At 46.4% G+C, this 11,923-nt stretch overlaps 1 protein-coding gene across 1 annotated transcript in view; it reads right to left on the bottom strand.

Moving 5' to 3' along the window:
• The window catches only part of LOC144599811 (organic cation/carnitine transporter 2-like), a 31,012-nt gene extending 25,886 nt beyond the window's left edge, over positions 1-5,126 (bottom strand). Inside the window, exons 1-2 of the mRNA XM_078411058.1 lie at positions 4,725-5,126; positions 1,519-1,622 (exon numbers count right to left, since the gene is read on the bottom strand). Coding sequence (XP_078267184.1) covers positions 1,519-1,622; positions 4,725-5,111 — 491 coding nt within the window. The 5' untranslated portion in view covers positions 5,112-5,126. The remainder of the gene's footprint in view (positions 1-1,518; positions 1,623-4,724) is intronic.
• Between the last annotated feature and the right edge of the window lie 6,797 nt (positions 5,127-11,923).

The raw sequence follows: 11,923 nt of genomic DNA, 5'->3' as shown, positions 1-11,923 counted from the left end.
AGGCTGATTGTCCCCAATCAATAACCCGTGCCAGCCTTCTCCCCATATCCCTTGATTCCACTTGTCACTAGAGCTCTGTCTAACTCTCTCTTAAATCCATCCAGTGTTTTGGCTTCCACTGCCCTCTGTGGCAGAGAATTCCACAAATTCACAACTCTCTGGGTGAAAAAGTTTTTTCTCACCTCAGTTTGAAATGGCCTCCCCTTTATTCTAAGACTGTGGCCCCTGGTTCTGGACTCGCCCAACATTGGGAACATTTTTCCTGCATCTAGCTTGTCCAGTCCTTTTATAATTTAATATGTTTCTATAAGATCCCCTCTCATCCTTCTAAACTCCAGAGAATACAAGCCCAGTCTTTTCAATCTTTCCTCATATGTCAGTCCCGACATCCCAGGGATCAGTCTCGTGAACCTACACTGCACTGCCTCAATTACAAGGATGTCCTTCCTCAAATTAGGAGACCAAAACTGTACCCAATACTCCAGATGTGGTCTTACCAGGGCCCTATACAACTGCAGAAGAACCTCTTTACTCCTATACTGAAATCCTCTTGTTATGAAGGCCAACATTCCATTAGATTTCTTCACTGCCTGCTGTACCTGCACGCCATCTTTCAGTGACTGGTGTACAAGGACACCCAGGTCTCGCAGCACCTCCCCCGTACCTAACCTAACTCCATTGAGATAATAATCTGCCTCCTTGTTTTTGCCGCCAAAGTGGATAACCTCACATTTATCTATATTATACTGCATTTGCCACACAACTGCCCACTCACTCAACCTATCCAGGTCACCCTGCAACCTCATAACATCCTCTTCGCAGTTTACACTGCCACCCAGCTTTGTCATCCGCAAATTTGCTAGTGTTGCTTCTAATTCCCTCTTCCAAATCATTAATATATATGGTAAACAGTTGCAGCCCTAACACCGAGCCTTGTGGCACTCCACTCGCCACTGCCTACCATTCTGAAAAAGACCCGTTTACTCCTACTCTTTGCTTCCTGTCGACCAACTAATTTTCTATCCATGTCAACACCCTACCCCCAATACCATGTGCTCTAATTTTAGTCACCAATCTCCCGCGTGGGATCTTATCAAAGGCTTTCTGAAAGTTTAGATACACTACATCCACTGCCTCCCCTTCATCCATTTTACTTGTCACGTCCTCAAAAAATCCAGAAGATTAGTCAAGCATGATTTCCCTATTAGTCAAGCATGATTTCCTTATTAGTCAAGCATGATTTCCCTATTAGTCAAGCATGATTTCCCTGACATGTAAATAGAAAGGACAGGTTTAGAGGGATATGGCCAAACACAGGCAAGTGGGACGAGTAAAGATGGGACATGTTGGTCGGTGTGGGCAAGTTGGACGCAAGGGCCTGTTTCCACGTTGTATGACTATGACTCTATGACACTAACGCATCGAACAGCTGCGAGCCAATGTCTTGGCTTGGGGTACAAAAGTGATGGATTTATGATGAATATATCTCTCTGTGTGAAGACAAATGAGAAAGCTCACCTGTCTGATATTACCCCAGAAGCACCAGAACCTATCAGCACTCCGAAGAAGTGCAGTGATGTAGTAAATGGCTCTTTCCATGTATTGTCACACACCAAGTCCCACTGAAATGCAAAAAATAAATCCAATTATCCAAATACAGTTTATGCTGTTATTATGCAAAGATGTGAGCAACATTTGATGATTAAAAACAATTATTTTTACAATCTTTACAATGGACAACCTGTCTCTTTACATGGTGTCACAGAGTTGCAGAGTGATACAGTATGGAAACAGGCCCTTCGGCCCAACTTGCCCACACCGGCCAACATCCCAGCTACACTAGATCCACCTGCCAGCATATGGTCCATATCCCTCCAAACTTGACCTATCAATGTACCTGTCTAACTGCTTCTGAAAGGTTGGGGTAGTCCCAGCCTCAACTCCTCCTCTGGCAGCTTGTTCCACATATTCACCAACCTTTGTGTGAAAATATGACACTTCAGATTCCGATTAAATCTTTTCCCCTTCACCTTAACCCTATGGCCTCTGGTCCTTGATTCACTACACTGGGCAAGAGACTCTGTGCATCTACCTGATCTATTCCTCTAATGATCTTATACACCTCTATAAAATCACCCCTCATCCTCCTGTGCTCCAAGGAATAGAGCCCAGTCTACTCAACCTCTGCCTATAGCCCAGACCCGCTAGTCATGGCAACATCCACATAAATCTTCTCTGTACACTTTCCAGCTTGACAACATCTGTCCGAAAACACGATGCCCAGAACTGAACACAATACTCTAAATGTGGCCTCACCAATGTCTTATGCAACTGCAACTACAACTTATATTCTCGCTGATGAAGGGCAATGTGCCAAAAGTCTTTTTGATCTCCCGATCTACCTACGACTCTACCGTCAGGGAGCTATGCACATGCACTCCAAGATACCTCTGCTCTACTACACTCCCCAGAGCCCCACCATTCACTGTGTATGTCCTGCCCATGTTAGACTTCCCAAAATGCAACACTTCACATTTTTATGCATTAAATTCCATCAACCATTCCTCAGCCCACTTGGCCAATTGATCAAGATCCTGCTGCAATTTTTCACAACCATCTTCACGATCTGCAAAACCATCCACTTTTGTGTCATCTGCATACTTGTTAATCTTGCCGTGTGTGTTCTCATCCAAATCATTGATATAGATGACAAATGGTAACAGATCCAGCACCAAACCCTGAAGCACACCAGCACAGCACGAGTCACAGGCCTCCAGTCCAAGAAACAACCTTCCCCCATCACCCTCTGCTTCCAGAGCAGCCAACCATTAGGAACCTTGTCAAATGCTTTACTGAAGTCCATATATACATCTACAGCTCTGCCCTCATTGGCCTTATTGGTTACGTCTTCAAAAAACTCAATTAGATTTGTGAGACACAACCTCCCATGTACAATACCATGCTGACTAATCCGTTTAAATGCCTGTATATCCTATCCCTCAGAATACCCTCGAGTAACTTTCCGACTACAGATGTTAAGCTCCATCAGGAAGATGGAACTACATCTCCAACGGGAAGACCTCAGGGCTCTCCATTTCTTCCCAGATCGGTGGCCACCAGTTCCCCAGAACTAACACACTCCTCCATCTACAGAGTCTAACCTCGCCCTCAACGGGATTTCTGTTGATTCCTCTCGCTTTCTTTAAATCGAAGGTGAAACCATGGTTATTCATATCGGCCCCGGCTCTGATTGCCTTCTCCTTGGTTATGATGAATGCTCTTTGTTCCAATCGTACCCGGGTAACGGTTCACCACCGATTTTCCGGCACCCTTGATTCAAGAGCCTTACCGTGCCGGACCTACAGAGATCACAGCTTCGGGGGCCCAAGATACCGGCCCGCAAAGTCGGCCACGAAAGTCGGCTATGGGAATGGATCTGCCGGCCCCTGCCGGGCCCGAGTTCCAGAGCCCCGACCGTTGGGTCGAAATTCGACTGAATTTCGGGGGGGGGGGGGGGCAGGTTGATAATTTTCGGATTAAAGGGAGAGCTGGACCACCAGTTGCCGGGAAATCGGTGTTTTACTTGTATTGTTGCCCAGAAAGACACAAAAAGTGCGAGTAACTCGGCGGGTCAGGGAGCATCTCGGGAGATAAAAGAATAGGTGACATTTCAGTAAGAAACACTTCTTCAGACACATACTCCCCAACTCATTTTCCTCTGGATTCCAAGTAAGAGGCAAGTTGTGATGAAGTGTAGTCAAGGTAGATGTGGCTACAGATGTAGATCTAAGTGTAGATCTGCAGCAGAAGTGCATTAGGTTTGTCTCCTGAATCCATGCAGGACCATGCATCAAATGACATGATGTTGATTTCATCAACATCACCATCAATGTCCCCCCTGCCCTCGAATTCTTGATCTCTGACCATTTTTTCATCTCTGTCTCCATCTCAGGAGACAGACTATCCAAGCACTTCTGCTACACATCCACAGCCACACACATCTACCTTTATCGACACTTCTTCCCAACCTGCCTCTTACTAGGAACCCAGAGGTTCATCCATCTCCGCTGCATCTGCTCATGAGATGGGACTTGCCATTCCAAGACATCTGAGATGTCCCCTTCCTTCAGGAAAAGTGGTTCCCCTTCCCCCCTCGCCCACCTACCCGGCAGGTGTGGAAGGAGCCCTTACCTGTGTCTCCTCCTATTCCTGCATTTCAGCCCTCGACCCTTCCCTCCCCAGACCAAACGGGGATGGTGTTCCTCTGGTCATGTTCGTAAGTAATAGGAGCAGAATTAGGCCATTCGGCCCATCAAGTCCACTCCGCCATTCAATTATGGCTGATCTATCTTTCTCTCTTAAACCCATTCTCCTGCCTTCTCCCCATAAACCCTGACGCCCGAACTAATCACAATCTGTTCATTTGACCTCACCAGTCTCCGCACCTGAGTTACTCCAGCACTTTGTGCTCTCCATTCTTGTCCCACTCCTTCCCCTCACCTCCTTCTGCCAGCTCTCTCCCCACAAGGTCCCCACACCAAACGTCGCCTGTCCATTCCCGTCCCCAGATGCTGCTCGGCCTGCTGAGATCCTCCAGAATAGAAAGAGCAGGAGTAACTCAGTAAACAAAGTGCACACAAAGTGCTGGAGTAACTCAGGGGGTCAGGCAGCTTCCCCGGAGAACACGGACAGAGGACGTTTCAGGTGGGAAGTCTGAAACAAACCTCGGAGACGATGGTGGAGGTGTACTGGTCCTGACTGTCCTCCCATCCATCCAAACACGGCTCCTCTTCGATCCCGGACACGTTGAGGAGATCTGGGTCTGGAAACACCTCCGAGAGGTTCCTGAACACATCCAAGCGGTAGCGACTGCATTGTCTGTACTGGTCTTGTGTTCCTGGCACCAGTGGGATGGTTCTGTTCATCCAGGCTTGGCTGAGGTTGAGATTCCCGGGAATCAAGCAGCGATGCGCTGGGATATCCCCGATGAAGATGATGCTTACTGGGCCAAAACCGTTGGGAATAACGCTGACACCCAAGAGCAGGAAGATGTGTTTCTGAGCCGGTCCCCATTCCCCCAGGAAGGCTGTTATTTCATCGTAATCCCGCATGTTAGTTGCAGACACGGCGCTAACTGAACCTTGGTTTCAGAAGCCTGGAGCGCTTCAACACTGTGGGTGGACCTGAAGTTGTAGAGCAGGATTGTTGCAAAACTGATGATTTAACCCCTTGGACTGTGAACCCAACAGGTTCTGGTAACACAACGTCCGTGATAAACAGCAACACCTTCGAGTGGAAGTGAGAAGGAAGGAACTGCAGATGCTGGTTTACACCGAATAGACACAAAATGTTGGAGTAATTCAGCGGGACAGGCAGCATCTCCGGCGAGAGGGAATGGGTGACCTTTCGGGTCGAGACATTCTTCAGACTGAGTAGACTAGCTCAGACTAGTAGAAATGGGGTGGATTATTGGTTTAGGGCCAAACCCCAGTTAAATATTGGTGACAACAGATCTGTTTTTCGTGCTGTATCTCTAAAGTCTAAAGTCTAAATTAAACGAAGAAAGCATTAAGATGCGTGCATTAGGTCAAAGTCTGTGGTTAATCATGTGACATCTTTGATAACCATGTATCTCTGAAACAAGATTGCTCTGTTTAATTTCTCACATAATATCTATAATATCTGCCTGTTGAACAAGTCTTACTTTGATATCCTCCTGCGGTCACACACAAGATAGACACAAAGTGCTGGATTAACTCAGCAGCTCAGGCAGCATTTCTGCAGAAAAAGGAATAGGTGACGCTTCTGGTCGAGACCCTTCATCAGACGACCCGAAACGTCACCTATTCCCTTTTCTGCCTGACCCGTTGAGTTATTCCAGCACTTTGTGTCTATTTTCGGTATTAAACAGCATCTGACATCAACCCCAGACACCCGGGTTCGATACGTTGTATGGTGTTTGTACGTTCTCCCTGTGACCGCGTGGGTTTTCTCCGGATGCTCCAGTTTCCTCCCACACTGCAAAGACCAGCAGGTGTGCAGTTAATTGGCTTCTGTAAATTGTAAATTGTCCTTAGTGAGTAGGATAATGCCAGTTTACAAGGTGATCGCTGGTTGGCGCAACACCTGGAGACAGGATCGAATCCAATGCTCTGGCGCTGTGAAACAGCAGCTGTGTCGCTGCACCTCGGTGCATCTCTATATATTTCAACAAAATACAGCAGAACATAACGTGACAGAATATAACAAGACAGCATGAATGTAACATAAAAGCATGTGAAAATGCAAATTGTAAATAATTACTAGGCATTTCAATACTTTATAGGTAATGAAATTATTTTATTTATATTCATTTCAGTCAATACATTCTTTACATAGGCACAATCATACTTAAATGCAAGAGTTTAAAACTCAATCAGATTTTTGAGACACAATTTCCCATGTACAAAACCACGCAGACCATCATGTATCTGTACACTGTGGATGGCTCGATTGTAATCATATATTGTCTTTCTGCTCACTGGTTAGCTTGCAACAAAAGCTTTTCACTGTACCTTGGTACACGTGACAATAAATTAAACTGAACTGAACTGAATTAAACTAAATACATATATATCTTAACCCTCAGATTACTCTCCAGCAATTTCCCCACCACAGATGTTAGGCTCGCTGGGCTCTAGTTCTGAGGCTTTTCTTTGCAGCCCTTGCTAAGTTGCGGTACAACATTTGCCAATCGTCAGTCTTCCGGCACCTCACCTGTATTTAATGATGATTCATATATCACAGCCCAGACACCAGTAATTTCTTCTCCAGCTTCCCACAGTGTTGTTGGATATATTTGATCAAGCCCAGGAGATTAGGAAAATAACTGCAGATGCTGGTACAAATCGAAGGTATCACAAAATGCTGGAGTAACTCAGCAGGTCAGGCAGCATCTAGGAGAGAGGGAATGGGTGATGTTTCGGGTCAAGACCCTTCTTCAAACCTTTTAAAAAAATTTTTTTTTTTTTAAATCAAAAATATTTATTCAAATATTAAAATAATATATACAATATAATAAAACCAAAACAGAACCCACCACCAGAATACTAAACAAACAAATATACCAATTGAAACTATTATACAATTATATTACAATCCTCATCCAGGATACATCCAATCCCTCGCGGTGCCCAGCAGTCCCGGAAATCCTTCAGGGTGCCCGTGGGCAGCGCATAGTCCCACTCCAACACCACCCGGGCGCGGATGTAACCCCAGAAAAGGGGTAGGCAGCTGGCTCAGGCAGAACCCTCTTCCGCCTGGCGCCGTGAGTCACGGATGGCCAGTTTGGCCAGGCCCAGGAGCAACCCAACAAGGACATCTTTGGCCCCACCCTCTCCCCGACGCACAGGGTGTCCAAAGATGAGGATGGTGGGTTAAAAGTGCAGCCAAAAGGCAAGGAGCAGCCCCTTTAGATATTGGAATAGGGGCTGCAACCTCACACACTCCATGTACACGTGGTACACAGACTCTTCCAACCCGCAAAAGTGGCAGGCGGCTGGCGAGTCTGTGAACCGCGCGAGGAACAGGTTGCAGGGGACTCCTCGGTGCAATACCTTCCACCCCAGGTCCCCGATGGCTACCTTAACCTTGTGCTGTACAGCTATCTTAACCTTTTTGCATACTGCCACTTCCACACTTCCCCCCTTTTGGCCTGAAAATGACAACATGAGGTTTTGTTTGGGTTCGATAGCACAGAGTTTCTGGAACACCGTACTGATTTTATTTGTTTGTTTATATTTTATTTCAAACACATAAAACAAAAAAAGATAAAAAACAAAACAAAATAACAATAAAATGAAATGAACGATAAACCTATAAACAACTCAATAAATAAATTCTCATAAACAACACAAATTTAATCTTACATGTTTGAAAAAGAGTAGGAGGAAGTATACACTTATTTATTCCTACCCCTTCTCCGTTACTCATCAATTAATTTACAAACTTTATCTCATCTACATATACTGATGAGCCAAAACATCATATTATCAAGGGCACTCTGACCGTTCTTTGGCTACACAGCCCCATACGCAGTAGGGTGTGATGCACTGGTATTGTGACACATTCCTCTCGTGACCACCATTAAAATTTTCAGTGACTTTTGCCACAATAGAACTTCTGTCAGCTCGGACCAAACGGGGTAGCCTTCGTTGACCTTGTGCATCGATGAGCCTTGGGCGCCCAACACCCTATCGCCGGTTTGCAGTTTGTCCCTCCTCGGACTACTGTCAGTAGGTACTCACCACTGCTGACTGGGAGCACCCCACAAGCCTTGCTGTTTCAGAGATGCTCTGAGCCAGTCGTCTGGCCATAACAATTTGGCCCTTGTTAATACCTAAAGGTTGTTGGGCTGCAGAGCTATCTCAACCTTTGTCATACTGCTGCTCCCACATTGTGCTGTTCAGCTACCTTAACCTTGTGCTGTACAGTTACCTCAACCTTGTGCTGTAAGAGCCATCTCAACCTTGTGATACTGCAGCTTCCACAGAGGAACTCGGGTCTCTAACGCTGAAAGGCAGCAACTCCACCGCTGCGGCACCTTGCCGCCCATAAAGAATGTTACCAAGAATGAATGTCAGTGGACTAACATCAATTCCTGGTAACATTCTTTATGGGCGGCAACACTTTCCATGGACGTGTACAGTCACATTTGTCAATCTGTATTGGTGTTAATTCATAAGAATAGTGTGTGATATGTTAACAATTAATCTCATTGCAGTTCCACCACAAATTTTCCAGCAAATGGTGGTCCAGTTAGAACCGTTCCAGTCCAGCACAACAAAATTACGAGAGAGCATTTGCAATCCTCCCCGGACTTCCCCCCAACATGTGGCGCTGAAACCGGGAGAGACGGCCGATCTCGACCTCATTGAGGCTTCCACTTCGATCAGGGGTCTAATTCACTCCCCACGGCCAGGGCTATGGAACGAGCTGTATTAACGAGGGTGTTCGGAACGAGCCGCTGGAGGAGGTACTTGGGACAGGTACTATCGCAATGTTTAAGGAACACTGAGACAGGTACATAGACAGAACAGGTTTAGAGGGACACGCAGGCAGGTGGAACGAGCGTAGATGGGACATGTTGGCCGGTGTTGGCAAGTTGGGCCAAAGGGCCTGTTTCCACGTTCTAAGGCTCTATGACTCTAACCAACAACTGCAGTTGTTTGGGTCTGCGATTTATGCATCGATAATCCCCTACTCGTTTATAGCAGACAATCGGTAATAACGGATACCATTCCCCTCCCTATGATCCGTTATAATGAGGGTTTTCTGCGTTAATGTAAGCTGAGAACTGAGGCTATGGAGGCCAAGTAAGTGGAACTTTTTAAGCCAGAGATCGACAAATTCTTGATTAGAACGGGTATCAATGGTTATGGGGAAAGGGAGGAAAATGGGATCAGGATGCAGTGATCCGCCATGATTGAATGGCAGAGTTGACGAGATGGGCCGAATGTCCTAATTCTATTGCTATAACTTATAGATTCATGGAGTGATACAGTGTGGAAACAGGCTCTTCGGCCCAACTCGCCCACACCGGTCAACAATGACCCAACTACAATTTCAGTATAATAGTAAAGAGGTTCTTCTGCAGTTGTATAGGGCCCTGGGAAGACCACATCTGGAGTATTGTGTACAGTTTTGGTCTCCTAATTTGAGGAAGGACATCCTTGTAATTGAGGCAGTGCAGCGTAGGTTCACGAGACTGATCCCTGGGATGGCGGGACTGACATATGAGGAAAGATTGAAAAGACTAGGCTTGTATTCACTGGAGTTTACAAGGGTGAGAGGGGATCTTATAGAAACATATAAAATTATAAAAGGACTGGACAAGCTAGATGCAGGAAAAAATTTCCCAATGTTGTGCGTGTCCAGAACCAGGGGACACATTCTTAGAATAAAGGGGAGGCCATTTAAAACTGAGGTGAGAAGGAACTTTTTCACCCAGAGAGTTGTGAATTTGTGGAATTCTCTGCCACAGAGGGCAGTGGAAGCCAAATCACTGGATGGATTTAAGAGAGAGGTAGCTAGAGCTCTAGGGGCTAGTGGAATCAAGGGATATGGGGAGAAGGCAGGCACGGGGTATTGATTGGGGACGATCTGCCATGATCATAATGAATGGTGGTGCTGGCTCGAAGGGCCAAATGGCCTCCTCCTGCAACTATTTTCTATGTTTCTACACTAGTCCCACTTGCCTGCGCTTGGTCCATATTCCTCCAAAAATGTCCTATTCATGTACCTGTCTAACTGTTTCTTAAACAATGGGATAGTCCCAGCCTCAAGTACCACCTCTGGCAGCCTGTTCCATATACCCACCACCCTTTGTGTGAAAAATTACCCCTCAGATTCCTATTAAATCTTTTCCCCTCACCTTGAACCTATGTCTTCTGGTCCTCGATTCCCCTACTCTGGACATCTAGCTGATCTATTCCTCTCATGATTATATATACCTCAATAAGATCTCCCCTCATCCTCCTGCGCTCCATGGAATAGAGACCCAGTCTACTCAACCTCTCCTTATCGCTCCAACAATCTAGTTCTGGCAACATCGTTGTAAATCTTTTCTGAAACCTTTCCATCAACTGGTGGTCCGGCGCCCCCTTTAATCCAGACAAAATCGCGAGAGCGCACTTGACATCCCCCTGGAATTCCCTCCAAACATGTGGCGCCCAGGCCGGATGAAGCAGCCAATCCCACCTCATCGGGACTTCCGCGGTTGACCGGCGGGTCGAATTTACCCCTTGCGGCCGGGGCTCTGGAACTCCGGCCCGGCCGGAGCCGGCAGATCCGTTCCCATAGCCGACTTCCACGGCCGACTTTGCGGGCTGGTATCTCGGTCTCCGAGGCCGTGACCTCTGTTGGCCCGGCAAAATGGATCATACGGCAAAGCTCTTGAACCAAGGGTGCCGGGAAGTTGGTGGTGGACCTGAACATAGAGTCAAACAATGATCGTAGCCGGAAAACAATCGTACATTTGGTGGAGACAGAAGGAACTTCAGATGCTGGAATCTTGCCAAGAACACAAACGCTGGAGTAACTCAGCACCTGTGGGGGACATAAATAGGCAACCTTTTGGGTCGAGATGCTTCGTCAGACTATTTAGTTTAGTTTATTAAGTTTTGTTTAGCTTATTTTTGTCAAGTGTACCGAGATACAGTGAAAAGCGTTTTGTTGCGTGCTATCCACTCAGCAAAAAGATTGAATACTTGATTACACGATTACTTTGAAGGTCTCCAGTGAGGCAGTGTGAGGGCTGGACTGCTCTACAGATGACTGTTCAGTTGCCTGATAACAGCTGTGAAGAAACTGTCCCTGAATCTGGAGTTGTGTGTTTTCAAATTTTTGTACCTCTTGCCAAATGGGAGTGACTGGGGTATGACACAACCTTGATTATGTTGGTGACCTTGCCGAGGAAGTGTGAAGATGGAATCGATGGCAGGGAGGTCGGTTTGTATGATGATCTGGGCTACGTCCACAGCTCTCTGCAATGTCTTGCGTTCTTGCATGTAGTTGTTCCCAAACCATGATGGGTTTGGAGAGTCTAAAGAAAGGTCTCGGGCTGAAACAAAATATCTATCCACGTCCTCCACAGTTGCCGCTGAGTTTATGCTCGACATAAACCTGGTGGATTGGTTTCCATTTATTTATCCGATTGCACAATCCTACCATATGTCAAAACGTGGGCAGATTTCCATAAAGATGCCTGTAACAGACATTTGCCAGATGGAAATATAAATCAGGAGGTGATGTCGTGCTCCTCATTCATTACAGAGCGCCGCATGATGGCTGCATTCTGTCTGTCTGGTAAGTTTTAAAAGTTTGTGTAAATGTTCTCTGGTTTGTTTTATGGGGGGGGAGGGGGGGGGGACAGGGGGTCGGTGGA

Source organism: Rhinoraja longicauda, chromosome 14 (assembly GCF_053455715.1).
Source record: "Rhinoraja longicauda isolate Sanriku21f chromosome 14, sRhiLon1.1, whole genome shotgun sequence".
Classification (NCBI taxonomy): Eukaryota; Metazoa; Chordata; class Chondrichthyes; order Rajiformes; family Arhynchobatidae; genus Rhinoraja; species Rhinoraja longicauda.
This window is presented reverse-complemented; position numbering and strand designations above follow the sequence as displayed.